The following is a 16617-nucleotide window of genomic DNA, read 5'->3' as shown; positions in this document are numbered from 1 at the left end:
GTTTTGATTTGCAGAAGAAATCATTCTTAATACTACGTTCTGTACATAAACCTGTCACTTCCCACATGTGAAGACAATGCACTGCCTTTAAAAACTCAGAATCAGGACATACTACTCGTCTGGAAGCTGGGCCCTGAGAACACACATTCCAGCCCACCTTCAATCGGCTCTGGGTGTCAACAGTCTCCACAATTCACATTAATAAAGCCTTACATGAAAGGCATTCCCTGAGTGTCATAAATGATACTAATTATTGTAATAGTGTTAATAATAATTCCATGTTAGATATTGCAGTAAGCAACGTCCAGCTGTAATTCATGATGTATCCCTCCCTCCGAGGTTGGGAGTGTAGCTCAGTGGTAGAGCACTCATCTTGTGTTCTGGAGGGCCTGCGTTCAATCTAACACCACGTGTGTATGTACGTGTGTGTGTGTGTGTGCATGTGTGCGTGTGAGTGTGTATGTGCGTGTGTGTGTGTGCGTGTATGTGTGTGTGTGAGTGTGTATGTGTGTGTGCGTGTGTGTGTGTATGTATGTGTGTGTGTGCGTGTGTGTGTGAGTGTGTATGTGTGTGTGCGAGTATGTGTATGTGTGTGCGTGTGTGTGTGAGTGTGTGTGTGCGAGTATGTGTATGTGTGTGCGTGTGTGTGTATGTGTGTGTATGTATGTGTGTGTGCGTGTGCATGCGTGTGTGTGTGCGTGTGTGTGTATGTATGTGTGTATGTGCGTGTGTGTGTGAGTGTGTATGTGTGTCCGAGTGTGTGTATGTGTGTGTGCGTGTGTGTGTGCATGAGTGTGTATGTGTGTATGTATGTGTGTGTGTGAGTGTGTGTGTGCGTGCGTGTGTGTGAGTGTGTGTGTATGTGTGTGTGCATGAGTGTGTATGTATGTGTGTGTGTGCGTGTGTATATGTGTGTATGTGTATGTATGTGTATGTGTGTATGTATGTGTGTGCGTGTGTATGTGTGTGTATGTGTGCATGAGTGTGTATGTGTGTATGTATGTGTGTGTGCGTGCGTGTATGTGTGTATGTGTGTATGTATGTGTGCGTGTGTGTGTATGTGTGTATGTATGTGTGTGCATGCGTGTATGTGTGTGTATGTATGTGTGCGTGTGTGTATGTGTGTGTGTATGTATGTGTGTGCGTGTGTGTATGTGTGTATGTATGTGTGTGTGTGCGTGTATGTGTGTGCGTGTGTGTATGTATATGTGTGTGCGTGAGTGTGTATGTGTGTATGTATGTGTGTGCGCATGTGTGTGTATGTATGTGTGCGTGTGTGTATGTGTGTATGTATGTGTGTGTGCATGTGTGTGTATGTGTGTATGTATGTGTGTGCGTGCGTGTATGTGTGTGCGTGTGTGTATGTATGTCTGTGTGCATGTGTGTATGTGTGTATGTATGTGTGTGCGTGCGTGTATGTGTGTGTGCGTGTGTGTGTATGTATGTGTGTGCGTGCGTGTATGTGTGTGTATGTGTATGTGAGTGTGTATGTGTGTATGTATGTGTGTGTATGTGTGTATGTATGTTTGTGTATGTATGTGTGTGTATGTATGTGTGTATGTGTATGTGAGTGTGTATGTGTGTATGTATGTGTGTGTATGTGTATGTGAGTGTGTATGTGTGTATGTATGTGTGTATGTATGTGTGTGTATGTATGTGTGTGCATGCGTGTATGTGTGTGTGTGTGAGTGTGTATGTGTGTATGTGTATGTGAGTGTGTATGTGTGTATGTATGTGTGTGTATGTGAGTGTGTATGTGTATATGTATGTGTGTGTGCGCGTGTGCGTGTGTCCAGGACACATATGTCCCATGTCAACAGAGCTGGGCTGCCCGCTCTCGTGCTCACTGTTCTCTGTACTTGTCACCTCAAGTCTGAGACTCTGAACCTCATTTATTTCATTTTGGACAACATATGTGTTCTTGGCTTTTTTACTCTTTTGGAGGCCTGCCACCCAACTCCTAAAAAAATACACAGAGACTTATTCTTACTCATGAATGCCTGGTCTTTGCTTGGCTTGTTTCTAGCCAGCTTTTCTAACTTAAATTATCCTGTTTCTCTTTAATTATGTTTTGCCTGTGGGCTTTTTACCTTTCTTTATTCTAAGATATCCTTCCTTCTCACTCCATGGCTGGCTATGTGGCTGGGTAGCTGGCCCCTGGCATCTTCTTCTCCTTCTCCCCCTCATTTTTTTTTCTCTCGGGCCTAGATTTCTCTTCCTATTTATTCTCTGCTTGGCAGCCCCACCTATTTTTCTCTCCTGCCTGCTATTGGACCAATCAGGTGTTTTAGGCAGGCAAAGTAACACAGCTTTACAGAGTTAAACAAATGCAATATGAAAGAATGCAACCCATCTCTGCATCATTAAACAAATAGTCCTCAGACTAAACCAATGTATCACATCTTAAACTAATATTCCTCCACCACAACAAAAAAGATCTTCCCTGAGCTTTGCTTCAAACATCAGTGCTCTGACCTAGAGCTTCTACAACACCCCACAATTGAATACTTGGAGTAGACATACCAGATAGCCATGTTTCTCCAGGAGAGTGGCCAGGGTGGCTAACTCCAGGGTACAGAAGCCATGCAGGTGAGAACAGGTAACACAAACAGGGCTCATTCTTACAGCTTGTTTTGTTTTGTACACAGGAGAGTGGTGTGGTTGTCAGCTTCACCATGTATTTTAGACTAAGAAAGTATTAGAGATAAATAAGCTGACCATGGCGACGGAAAGTGCCCCTAAGGCAGAGTCAGCGGAGAACTGAGAATACTCCATTCTGTCTCCACTACCTGCACATCCTTTGGGGGACAATAAAAGGAGGGTCTAGGAGGGATGTAAGACAGAACGTGTGTCCAGAACTAATCAAGTAACTTAAAGTCGAGTTATGAGGACGGTGGGAAGTAACAGGCCCACTTTCAGGCTACGGCATTGCGGACGCAGAGTCTGGCACGTAGGCCTCCTCTGTGTCATATGAGGGATTAGAAAAGCCATGTTCCGTCAGCCAAGCAGCTCACAGACTGGTGCCAGGCAGGGCCGAGGGGACCTCTTTTAAAGCCCTATCAAGTTCTGTCTTCTTTAGGGTGCTGTCTGATATCCCTCCCAGCCAATGTCTCCTCTTGCCTTCCCTGCCAGCTCTCCTCATTCACACATGTTTGATTTCCAGCCCTGTTTCCTCCCCTCCAAGCCTCAGCCACACACGATACACTACACACTTGCACGGAAAAGTCCTATCAGCTCAGAAAGGATCTGAAACTAACGCTCATTTTGTTCCATTTACAAACCTGTTCTGAGTTCACATTCTCTCGGCCACCGAGGCTTAGCACGTTCCCAGCAGCTTTGATCTCCCTTCTTTCTCAATACCCAGGTAAAGGTTTCAGCCCACTGCACCTCAGCAATGCTTCCCCCACCCCACTGCCACGCCCTAGTTCCAGTCTTCATTTCTTGAAAAACCTCTCACGTTGCTTCTTATTCACCCAGTGGTTTCTCTGCCAATTCAACTCATCCCGTGAACTGTTAGAAACGCAACCTGCATTTCAGCTCCGACTGTGACATTTCAGGGATCAAGACACTCCAATTTCATGGCTTATTAGGCCAGTCCAAATCTCCGGGCCTAGCATGACGTGAGCCAAAACAAATTCTCCACCTCTTTATTCTCACACCCTCCCTCTTTGTAGCTTCTCCATTTCGTTTGCATGTGTTCTGTGCGGTACAATGCCATGTGCTCAACCAAAGTTGATCCCCTCCCACCTGAGCTTGCTGTAACCTCCCCTCCTGCATCACTTTAGCTGATGGGGAAACTGCCTATCCTTCACATATTCTTCAATGTCCACACAAGAGTGTTCATGGAAAAGTTTACAAAACCTAATAAGCGAAAAGACTAAGAAAGAATAGTGCACCTGTGTTCCGATGTCAAGGAGGAAGGTGGCAGTGGGTGTGGGGGTTTCAGAAGGCCAAAAATCAGAATCAGCATAACTGAGACTATACATGCCAGAGCGCTAAGAGCCTTCTCAGAATTAAAGTCGGCCCACCAGCCTGGCACACAATGAATACATACGGTCTTAGGTGGCACACGCTTTTATAGACGCTAGCGGAAGTTAAGATTCGATTAGATGCAGAAGGATTCGCAAAACAGAATCTGACAAGAGGCCATAAATAACCACGTCAACCACTATGAAAAGGAAAAGTGGGGCAGCAAGCCAAATCTCTTGAACTCATGCTCCCTAAATTATGTCCATTTCGACTATCTCAACCATTTACATACTCCTAATGAATTTACATAAAGAGCCATTTTAGTTGGTGGATTCCTGAAAAGAGGCAATGATGGCCCACAGAAGGAACAGAATAATGGCTATCACACAGGGTTACTACCATTCTGTCACAGGCCAAGCTACTAGTTCCTGAGTGTGACCTGCACTCAGTGACTCCCCGTAGGGTTCCTCCTCAGCATTCCTGCAGGAGGAATTGCATGAGGTCTAGTGCCCACTAGGATGTTGTCCACTCTGCACACTGCAGTCAAGAGGAAATGCCCAGCAATGTAAGGACTAATTACCCTGGCCCGGCAGTGGTGGTGCACGCCTTTAACCCCAGCACTTGGGAGGTAGAGGCAGGTGGATCTCAGTGAGCTCAAGGCCAGCCTGGTCTACAGAGCAAGGTCCAGGACAACCAGGGCTACAATATATATCTCGCATGAAAAGGCCAACTCAAACTCTCTACATAACACTATAATTAAAAGAGACTGCAGGGGAAATCTAGACCAACTATGTGACCCAAACTGTTTATCAGGATCTTCTCCTCAGGAACTAAGATTGAGCAAATTTAATTAGCTTTCTGTCTGTGGGGAACGGACGCAGAAACAGAACAAGAGCTGCTGAAAAGCAACACGTTACTGCTGGGGAACATTATTTAAGCCGCGTTGCTTTTGTCTATGCTGCATTTGTTTAACTCTGTGAAGCTGGGATTCCTTGCCTCTCTAAAACACCTGATGGTCTAATAAAGACCTGAACAGCTGGTAGCAAGGCAGGTGATAGGTGGGGCCAACAAGCAGAGAGTATAGAAGAGAAAGGAGGAAAAGGGAATAAGAGAGACAAGGAGAGGAGGACGTCGGGAGCCAGCCACCCTGTCAGCCACGCAAGAGTGAAAGTAAGATTTACAGATGAGAAAGATAAAAGCCCAGGGGCAAATTTAATAGAAGGGATAATTTAAGAAAAGCTGGCTAGAAACAAGCCAAGCTAAGGCCACGAATTCATAACTAAGAATAAGCCTCTGTGTGTGATTTATTTGGGAACTAGGTGTTGGGCCCCTCGAAAAGTCAGAAGAGTAAAACATCACACAACATTAAGTGTGAACAGCAAAGAGCAGACACAAGAACAAAAGCAAAGGCAGCCAGAGAAGAGTGTAGCAATGAAGGCAGGGGCAGGGAGAGTGCCAGGCTCTAGTTACCGTTCATAATCGTAGGCCCTAATAAGGTTGTCTGCACTTGGCTTCCAATGGTCTTCCAGTACATTCCTTTCCCCCTTCTTTCCTTTTGACTAAAACTACTCCAGGTTTATTTCTGTCACTTGAAACAAGTAGTAATCAAGATCGTCCACAGTCAACTGACTCATGGCTGCTCTCCTTTTTCTACATTCTCTTAAAGGCTTCCGAAAAAATTCCAGAAAGTTGAGCAACTGAATACACACACAGGCAGCAAGGACCACAGTAGACGTTCTACAAGGACCACAGTAGACGTTCTACAAGGACCACAGTAGATGTTCTACAAGGACCACAGTGGACGTTCTACAAGGACCACAGTGGACGTTCTACAAGGACCACAGTGGACGTTCTACAAGGACCACAGTGGACGTTCTACAAGGACCACAGTAGACGTTCTACAAGGACCACAGTGGACGTTCTACAAGGAGAATGAATTATGGCCCAGAGAGAAAATAAAGGGCGTTCAAGGCAAACTTATGAGATCCAGGGGCAGCGTCAGAAATTCTACTAAAGATGAAAAGGCTGCCCGTCATCGTGCCCCTATCCAAAGGCACGCTATGATGACGACAGACTAGTGGATGGGACCAAGCCTTCTGAGAGGCAGGGTTATAACGCAATGCCTCAGTCTAGGGGACTTCATTTGGAAGATCCCCCAGGTAACTAGCAACAGGCGTTCAAAGGGCAGGAAGTATTGAGTGTACTCTGGTGTCGCCTCTGACCCAAATACCAAAAACAGAGTTATCAGATTGGGCCAGAGGCTTCGGTTTACCTGCGGCGAGCAGGCAGCCATTTGCCAGAGACAAAGGCAGCACTTCCTGGTTTTAAAGGAAGGGGCTCTGGTCAGGTCTGTCAGGCCAATCCTGAGGGCAGATGGGACCCTCAAGGCTGAAGCCACGCCCCTCGGACCTGACTACCTGTAGACCAGTTTGACTGTGGAGCAAGCCACAGACTGACTGGCAGGTGTTTGAAGGAATGAAGGGGGTGGCTCTGCAGGGGTTATGCAAACACAAAGAGTAATTCAGAATCCTGTAGTTAGAAGGCGTTTCCAGAAAAGGCAGCTAAACTTTGGAACCAAAAATCATCAACCAAATCTGCAACTGCAATGTCAAAAATATATATATTTATAAAATATATACAAAATATAATATATATATAAATATATGCTCATATATATGATAATAAAAATCAAAGGACTCTGACTAGTTATGTGGAGCTCAAAGGCATTATTTACCAACTTTGTTTTCTGATGCTTTAAAACCTATGGTTGCTGAATAAGTGAAAAATACATCGGAAAAACTGATGGATTCTATTTTGGGGTAGTTTTTAGACTTTTTTTTTTTTTTGACAGTCTGACTATGTAGCCATGACTGGCCTAGAACTTGCTATCCAAACCAGGCTGAGCTCGAACTCACAAAAATCTGCCTGCCCCAGCCTCTGAGTGCTGGGCTGAGAAGGTGTCCCAGCACGCTGGGCATTAGACATTCTCACTACTCTAGTAAAAGCGCAAAGACTTCTGATTAAAGCACTGGAACAAGTACATAGAAAAGTTGAAAACAGGACTTCGATTCAAAATCTAAACGATAGTGTATGCTACAACCGTGGCAGACAGGCAGTCAGGCACCATGACAAAAATTCAAATGGCAAAGAGCTGCTGTATTTACTATAAAAAATATAATTCACATAGGGAACTATTAAAAGCATCAAAAATTTGATCGGTATATCAGGTAGGAACAAAATTTTAAAACTATGTTTAAACAGTCCAACTATAAACTCAGTGTTCCAAAAGCTGGCAAAAGGCCACAGTACAGTTGATTTTGGTCTTCAAAGTCTGCTTGACCACAGGCAATGAGCAAGTCAACATATCAGACATACAGAAATAATCATTCATATGGTCCCTGCAGCACAGTCTGTCCCTTACCATCCAGGCCAGGTTTTGGAAATCCACGAATAAATTGAGCAGTCAGAATCTGCTGACTCCCAAGAAGGACTTGGGAATATAAAAGTGGCTCCTGGATTATGAGTCTATGAAAAGGTCCTTTCTGAAGAGTCATTCAGGAATGAACATAAAACTGCTGTCATTCAACACATTTAACAGTCTGTAGTTGGTTCTGGTTCTGGAAACAACTTTGGAAACTCTGTAACCCTGAGGGGTTTTTTGTTTGTTTGGTTTGGTTTTTGGGGATGTGGTTTCTCTGCTGTAGCTTTGGTCGCTCGCTCTGGCCTTGAACTCACAAGGATCCACCCAGCACTGCCTCCCAAGTGCTGCGATTAAAGGCGTGGAGCACCACAGCCAGGCTAACCCTGAGAATAGTTTATGTGTAAAATTTTATACATAAAACTACGCTTTAAAAACCTACTTTGTCTCTCACGCTGCACAGGGTGCAGTCAACTGCCAGCCAACGTGTGTCCCAGTTAACCAAATCTCATTGACGGTTCAGTCCATCAATATCAAAACAGCAACCAATTAATATCTCCCAAGTTATCCCAGTTCTCAATAATTAAAATGTTTTGTCGTGCCAGACAAAAGAACCAAGCCTTGATTAGTTGACCCTGTCCAAATTCAAGAGCCCCTGCAACTTCATATTTCCCTCAAAATCTTCCCTCATGCTTCAAATAATTGGGGTTTTTGACACTCAAGTGAGAAGAAAAAAAAAAAACTTCCTAGTACTTTCCACATGATCCAAAGAAAATTCTTTTAATACCTTATTGTTTCACCTTCAGAATTACCTCACTTACGCATAACCTACAAAGGCAGAAACAGCACTTTTTATTCTGATAGTTTGACTTGAAATAGCCCAATGGAAAAGTTTTGTTTTATAAAAAAAAAAAAATTCACATGCTTGTTTCCACTTGAAAACAAAACAAAACTGTTACCTGCTCCTCTGGGGTTCTGCTGGATTTGGGCCTAAGAGATGCCAGCCCCGCCCGGCGCACCCCTCTCCCCGGGATGGGGACAGGATGTGGGGGGGGATCGAGGGCCTGGTGGCCTCTCCCACGTTCCCACGCCCTGGCCCGTTATCCCGGCCGCCGCTGACAGCGGAGGCCCCAGCGAAGCGAAGCGGAGCGCGCCTGCCCGGGGTGCTGCAGCCCACGCCCCCGGTCACCCCGCGGAGTCACCCCGGGCGGGGCCCGCTCGGGGACAGTGGCTCCCGCGGCTCAGGTTCGCGGTGGGGGACGGGTAAGGTGTCAGTGCGGCGGCAGGCTGGGCTCGGGGCTCCCGCCTGACCTCGTTCCGCGCTGTCCCTCGGTGGGACGCGTCCCTGGGAAGCCACCCGGGCTCTGCGGCCGGAGGATGACGCTGGAGGCTGGGAGGCGGCGAGGGCGCTCCCGGGGTGGGGGGGGAAGGGGAGTTCGGGTCCCAAGCCTGACTTCGGAGGGGTCGGAGGGCCGGATGGGACAGGCGGGGTTGGCAGACTCACCGCGCAGTGTGCTGGCCGCGGCCGTAGCCAGGCAGAGACAGAGGCAGAGCGCGAGAGGGCGCGGGAGGGTCCGCCGCACACTCCGGGGCAGACGAGCAGCCGCCGCTGTCCGCCTCCCTCCTCCCTCCCGGCTCCGGGCGACAGACGGGGCGGCGGGAGGCATGACGGGAAATTCCTGGGCACGGGCGGCCGAGTCCAAATATGAGCATAGGAGCCGAGCGAGGGAGGACCGCGGAGCGCGCCGGCCGCGGACGGGGCCCGCTGCCCGGAGCGCGGCGGTCGCCAACTCCCGCCTCCTGCGCCGCCTCCACGGCCCCGAGTGCCAGCCCTGCGGGGGACCCGGGACAGAGCCCCCTCGGAGCCTCCACCGGAGACCCTAGACAGCCGAGGACCTGTGGGATGACGTGTCGGGATCAAAGTTCTGGCCTGTTCCGAAGATTGAGAGGTGCCAGTTAAGGTGTGACATGAGCGCGCCTAAGTGTACTGAACACCCATAATACAGAGAACCACCGCCTGTTTCCCTGGGGGTCCCCACCACTCCAGTGTGTGTGTGTGTGTCCAGGTGAGAGGGTCCTCCCCACCCCCACTGTGTGTGTGTCCAGGTGAGAGTCCTCAACAATCCCACTGTGTGTGTGTGTGTGTGTGCATTGCGTGCAGTGAGATCAGCAAAAGGGCATCCCCTGAACTTTTATTTGAACACCATATATGGAGTCAAAGCGGGCTGACGGGAAAAGTTTCCACACCAGCTAAATGCTAGCTTACACCAACCTTTACTCATAGACACACACACACACACACACACACACACACACGCTTTGTATTTATTGCAGACTGTCCAAAGTGTAACGCGGAAATGTATTCAAAAGGAGCTACCTCTGATGACCAAAGTGTCCCAGATGTTTAATTACAGGCCAAGCACGTGACTACCTGACTTTTCTTTGGCGCTAACTCTACAGTTAATCAGATCCAAATGACCCTTGGCCTCTCAAGACAATGTAATTATGTCTTAATTACTATAATATATATTTCCGCCAAACAAATTTTTGACAGGGTCTGGAAATGTGGGATGTTATACAATTACTTCTCAATATATTAAGATGCTTGAAGAAGTGTGATTAATTGAGGCAAAACACTTAAGGGGTAAATGTCAAACAGATTTAGAGAGTGGATTATTTTAACATGAACTAAAGGGAGATAATTTGTACATCACACTGTGCTTGAAAATGCTTTATTTGAAAGTTAGTAAACCCCATTTCCAAACAAATTCAATTCTGGCAAAGTATGAAGGCCCATAAGCCAAAACCCAGTGCATTTGCAACTGGCCGCCCCTAAAACATCTGGCATTAAAAAATATGGGCAGATTTCAGTTCATGTACTAGCAATGACAGCGGATCTAAGGACAAATGGCTAAGGACACTCAGAGTGACTCTGCTGTAATAGAGCAAACACAGCCTTCGAAGGGCCCTTTGACATTACTATTATTTATTTATTTGATATTACTATTCAGCTATGTACCCGGAACATGGACAGCTGGAACAGAGTGGGAAACTTTCTTTTCTCTCTCTCTCTCTCTCTCTCTCTCTCTCTCTCTCTCTCTCCTCTCTCTCTCTCTGTTAAAGCTTGTATTATATAACCAGTTGTTTTTCTCCTATTTCCCCAGCAGCAACTAGCAGTCTTTCCCCCATAAACTACAAAGAGAGCAGCCATTTATAAACTGAAGACAGGGACGCTCTGCATAGAGGAGAAAGCATTGTCAGAGGACCGTGGCGATTGTGTCTAGGCGTAGACTATTTCTGCGAATGACGGTCAGATGGAAAGCCGTAAGACAGCGACGCCATTACAGAGCGGTTTGTGTCCGCTGGGGTGGGGAGTTAACGATCCTGCCAAATACTAAATGCCCGCCCGAATTAAGTATGTTAAGGAGGAAAAACAAGTCTCAAGTTAATGGATGTATAGTAAACAGCAGATACTGAGCTAGACATCTCACATCTGATGCCTCCTTTGAAAACTGCCAATCCTGTACACTTGGTATTTCTGTCTGTTTCGCAGTTATATAGACTGAGGCACGGACATAGAATTTACTCCGCTACACCGTTTACCATGTAATTATGGTCTGTTTTCTTGACATTAAAAAGAAGAATAATAAAAGCGGTAGCTTCAAAGAGTGTTTCCCTTGGGTTCTTGTGTTTTTAAGTATCCAGCAGACACTCAGGCTGTCTCAGGTCCGGAGGTAAAGACTCACATAGAAATTCGACCACGGACATAACTGGCGCTCTAGGCCTCACGGATGTGGTCCATACTTTTGACGGCTCAGGGAAGAAGAGCGGTGCTACCTACGACCGACCGCTGTGTGGTGAGGTCCAGGATGTAACCACATATCTACACAATGTCTCTAAATGCCCTGAATTAGGGTTTCCATTGCCGCCAAGAGACACCGTGGCCACGGCAACTCTCATAAAGGAGAAACATTTCGTTGGGGTGGCTTACATTTTAAGAGGTCCAGTCCATTATCTTCATGGTACGACGTGGTGCAGAGAAGGAGAGAGTCCTACAAGTCCGCTTATAGGCAACAGGACGTGGTCTGTCTAGATGGGCGTGGCTTGAACATAGATAAGCTATCAAAGCCCACCTCCACGGTGAAGTACTTCCTCCAACAAGACCACACCTCCTAAAAGTGCCACTCCTTTTGGGAGCTGTTTTTCTTTCAAACCACCACAGGCCCTTTCACCCTAGAATATAATCTTTTTTATTGATTTTTATTGAGGTCTACATTTTTCTCTGCTCCACTCCCTGCCTCTCCCCTCTTCCTTCAACCCTCCCCCAAGGTCCCCATGCTCCCAATTTACTCAGGAGATCTTTTCTTTTTCTACTTCCCATGTAGATTAGATCTATGTAAATCTCTCTTAGTGTCCTCATTGTTGTCTAAGTTCTCTGAAATTTCATTTGTAGGCTGGTTTTCTCTGCTTTATGTTTAAAAACCACCTATGAGTGAGTGCATGTGATAATTGTCTTTCTGTGTCTGGGTTACCTCACTCAAAATAATGTTTTCTAGCTCCATCCATTTTCCTGCAAAATTCAAGATGTCGTTATTTTTTTCTGCTGTGTAATACTCCATTGTGTAAATGTACCACATTTTCCTTATCTGGCTATGACAAACAAAGCTGCTATGAACATAGTTGAGCACATGTCCTTGTGGCACGATTGAGCATCCTTTGGGTATATACCCCAAAGTGGTAAGTAACAATACTCTTGCCTTATTTTTTAAGCATTGTTTGATTTTAAGAAAAGAGTAATGACTTCCCCTGTTTCCCATGCCATCTCTCCCCTGCCCCAGTGGCAGACATTTACATCACACTGGGCGTGCGGGGGTGGGGGGAGGGAGGAGACGGGACCGGGCCAGTTGCATTAGCTCACCACTCACATGCCGTAACTGCTCTACTAACCTATGTGTCTGAGGTCAAAGTGTAGAGAAGATAGACACTCACAATCAACTCTTGGGCAGTAGACTCAGCCGTGGCTGGCTATCGCATGCTCAGCTCTAATGCCTCACGTGTTCAGAACTCAAGAATAATTTGTACAATTGCGGCTCCTTGTCTCTTCACCTACCTTCCCAGCCCTCGCCACGTGTCAGGAGCTGTGCTGAAGAAACAAATGGTAGGTGGCTGAGCATGGTGGAGCAGCTTGTAACCCTAGCATTTTGGAAACTGGAGCAGAGGCAGGGCTACAAGTTCAAGGACAGCCTGGGCAAGACAGAAAGAACCCTTTGCCAAACAAACAAAAAATTTTAAAAAGAAAGACAACAAAAATGATGAAAAAGTCAAAACCAAACAAACAAGTAAACAAAACAACCAACCACCCGCGCAAACAAACAAGCAAAACACAAGACCCGCCAGAGCCAGAGTTGCAGTATGGTCTTTTTATGGGGTTGTGCTAGAGACAACCCCTTTTCATTTTCAAATGGAGTGTGAGCCTGACAAGAGCCCAAGCTACGTCCTCACTAATCCACTGATCCGCCATTCTCAACCTCCCTAATACAATCTCCCAGCCATGTCGCAAAGCTTTGAGATGCCCACCCCCTCCCCACATGCCCAACTCATCCTGCAAGTAAAAAATGGACACAGTAGGACTTGCTACTGTCCAGAAGCCCCCAGCCACAGCAAGAAACCCAAATCAGCACTTAAATGCAACAACCCTTTACCAAATATTTTAAACCAGTTAGTGATTGGCAGGAGAGGAAGACAATCCTTTGGGGGAGGTTGCACCACATGTACCACCCCAGGGCCGATTTCCCAAGCTTCTTGGATTCTGCGGCTCTGTCTCAGGGCAGAGAACACACTGGCTCTCACTCCTGGTGAGAACAGGGTTTGTACTGATGGAAATGCTCCTCCTCCTCCCTCAGGGCACAGTAGGGGGTCTTTCTTTAGGGCTCCCAACCAACTCCCAAATCATGACACAAAGACTTAGTTTTGAATGCTCGGCCTAGCTTAGGTACGTTTTCTGGCTAGCTCTTTCAACTTAAATTAACCTGTTTCTCTTTATCTACCTTTTGCCTTGGGTTTATTCCCTTTTGTTATCTCTGTGTCTGGCTGGCTGACAGCTGCCTGGCTCTGGCCCCTGATGTCTCCCCTATTCTCTCCTCTCTCCTTTTCCTACTCTCATCCTTCTAGAGCCTGGATTTTTCCTCTTCTTTATTTTCTCTGCCTGCTAGTCCTGCCTACCCTCTTTCTGCCTACCTATTGCCCATTCAGTAGACCAACCAGGTGCCTTAGGAAGACGAGGTGAACAAAAGCAACACATCTTTACATAATTAAACAAATGCAGCATAAACCAGAGTACCACACCTTTGAATGTTCTGCGGCATAAACTACCATGAGACATCTTTGCCCTTAAAATAATATCGCACAGGAGTGGGAACAGGCCTGCGAACTGTGCTCAATACCGTGGACACAGAGTCCAGTACTGAACACTATGGTACACCTTTACATTGCTGTTTCAAATCTCCAAAATGAACGCCAAGGCCATGGCTTCTGGTCCCTGGCCACCATATGCTCTGGAGAGGAACAAACTGCCACAGAATCCAGGGGATTCCTAACTGGAGAGAGACAACTGGACGGGCATGAGCATTTTCCTTCTTTTCTAGATTAAATGGCTTGCCTGTGTTTTGCAGGACATTTTAAATTTTATACAGTTGAAGCCCTGTCGTTTTTTTTTGTTTTGTTTTATTTTGTGTGTGTGTATGTGTGTGTGTGTGTGTGTGTGTGCATTTTAATTTCTGAGAGATTCAAAGTGATTGAAATACTGTCTGATTCTCCCAGCTCTGCCTTTTTGGATGTGCAACAGTAAGTAGTAAATATTTAGCAAGCGTTCCAATATTATGAAGAAATAAGTAATTCTCCATCAGTCAGCAAAGCTGCTTGGTGCTGGCAGATTCTACAACGGAAGGTGACATTTGAGAGCAGCTAGCTTCCAGTCCAGACCGAGAGCCTGTGGGTCAGCCTTCTGAGTGCTGCCCACAAGTAGCAATGGGAGACTCCATGCTACCCCCCTCCCCCCGCCCCAGCTGGGCCTGCGCACTTCTTGCGCTGGAACCACCTCGCTCTTGTGGAATATTGAATGTTTAAGAGTATATGCTTTTTCCTCACGATTTCTCCTTAAGTGCAAACCAACCCTGGTGTCTGCTGTCTGTCAAAGTGGCGTCAGTCTGAGCCTTTGTCCATGTCACATACGCTGCTCTCAGAGTCAGTGGCCTGAACTTCGGCATCATCTGATTGAGATTCAAATATGGCTTCTACCACTCCTGCCACAGAGGACAGAGGACAAACACCACCATGTCCAAGCCTTGACAGTTTATCTATGAAATGGAGCACAAGGTTGTGTACCACACATGATGCTTAGCAATCAGTTATCTTAGTCACTGTCCTATTGTTGTGAAGAAGCACCATGACCACGGCAATTCTTAGCTTGCTTACAGGTTCAGAGGTTTAGTCCGTTATCATCATAGCTGGAAGCTGTGCAGGTAGACATGGTGCTGTAGAAGGAGCCAAGGGCAGGCAGCAAAAAGAGAGAGTGACCCATTGGGCCTGAGTTGAGCATCTGAAACCTCAAAGCCAACACTCAGTGACACACTTCCATCAAAAAAGCCACACCTATTCCAGCAAGGCCACAAGTCCTAATGCTTTCTAATAATGTCACTCCCTATGAGCCTATGGGGGCCATTTTCACCCAAAACATCACAAAATGTCAATACAACATTAATATTATTAACTTTTATCCCTCCTTACCAACCTGCAATCTTTATAAAACACACTACCTATAAAACACATTTACCTGATTGGATTTCCTGTCTTAAGTAACTTATAGCTTTTTTTTTCATAGCCCATGGTCTTAAATTTTCTTGGGGACTGCAGACCACCAGACCCTGAATTTTCTGCAAACAACTTGTTTTCCTCTGCTCTGAGCAGGAGACCTGGATGGCAGGCTGGTGGGTCTGCAGCTGAAAGATCCCGACAGCTGGGGCCTGGCCAGAGCCCTATATAAGCTGCCCCTGAGCACAATAAAGTGGGCATTCTTATATCAAAGATGACCCGTGTCCCCGTGTCCCTGTGTCCCCATCTGTCTATCTGTGTGCGTGTGTTTTTAAGATCGCAGCTTAGTTCCCGGCTCGCGTACCGTCCTGTTGTAGTGCAAGCGCTACAACATTTGTAATTAGAAACCACCTTTTAAGGAAATCTGTTCATGTTTAGCAATTTTCCTGCACATATTTAAATTTTTACACTTTACAATATATTCAAAATTACTGATATCTTTGAAACATTTCAACTTCTTCAAAGTAATCAGAAGCCTAAACTCATATTTGAATATTCAAGCTATTTTGTGAAAACTGCTTGTCATCAAACCATATGGTGCAATCAAAAAAAAAATACCCCCAACAAAGGAAATTTACTCCTACATTCATTCATTTAGATGTTTGCTGAATACTTGCTAATGTACAAAAATATACCAGAAACAAGATACATTTCCAAAATGGTTAGTATGTTAAGTAAGAAAAACAAGGCAGGGAAGGTTGCTCAAAGTGTTTGGGGAGGAATGCTAAAGACCTTAAAGAAGTAGGAAATCAAGCCGTGCAAATGCTGAGAGAGAGGTTACAGATGATGGGCCATCTCAAAGTCACACGTGGGAAAGGTCTGTGACAAGCTGGTTCCTGGCAGGTAACAGGGGTGATAGGAAGACAGTACTGTGTTAGTGAGGTTCCGGACAGCTTTAGGGTCTGAGCAACAGTTCACCAGAGGTGTAAGAGCAGCAGAGGTAAAAAAAAGACTAAACTTGTCCTTAGAATGGGTAGTTATTCCCCAAGAGCACTGTGTACACTTCTCCCTGTAGAAGAATGCACTGGGGTGTGTGGAGACCGTTCACCCAGCCCTCGGCCCTTTCAGCAGCCGCATGCGGCTGATGGAGAAATGACGGCCGAGACTCCAACGTTTAGTCTACAGAACCCGAAAGTCAACTGAAGTGGCAAGCAAAAGCGTGACCATTCAGCCTAGCCAAGCCAAGCAGTGCAAGCTGGCCCCACCAAGTCCATTAGGGATGGGGAGATGAGTGACAGCCCCAAGACGAGGAAACGGGATGGCTCGTGAAGAATGACTGTAGACAATAGGAGGCCCATGCCACTTTTCCTAACATTGCTCTTTTGGCAAACAAATGATAATAGCTATTTTTTCCTTAAATC

At 46.2% G+C, this 16617-nt stretch overlaps 1 protein-coding gene across 2 annotated transcripts in view; it reads right to left on the bottom strand.

Annotated features, from left to right (window-relative positions):
- Positions 1–9275, bottom strand: part of Msrb3 (methionine sulfoxide reductase B3) — a 123373-nt gene extending 114098 nt beyond the window's left edge. Inside the window, exon 1 of one of the 2 annotated variants that reach the window (XM_075954100.1) lies at positions 8892–9275. In XM_075954100.1, coding sequence (XP_075810215.1) covers positions 8892–9054 — 163 coding nt within the window. In that variant the 5' untranslated portion in view covers positions 9055–9275. The remainder of the gene's footprint in view (positions 1–8891) is intronic. The other variant, XM_075954099.1, reaches the window with a different exon arrangement.
- Positions 9276–16617: the final 7342 nt, after the last annotated feature.

The sequence above is a fragment of the Microtus pennsylvanicus genome, chromosome 20, assembly GCF_037038515.1.
Source record: "Microtus pennsylvanicus isolate mMicPen1 chromosome 20, mMicPen1.hap1, whole genome shotgun sequence".
Taxonomy (NCBI): domain Eukaryota; kingdom Metazoa; phylum Chordata; class Mammalia; order Rodentia; family Cricetidae; genus Microtus; species Microtus pennsylvanicus.
The sequence above is the reverse complement of the archived record's forward strand: the minus strand, read 5'-3'. Positions and strand labels throughout refer to the sequence as shown.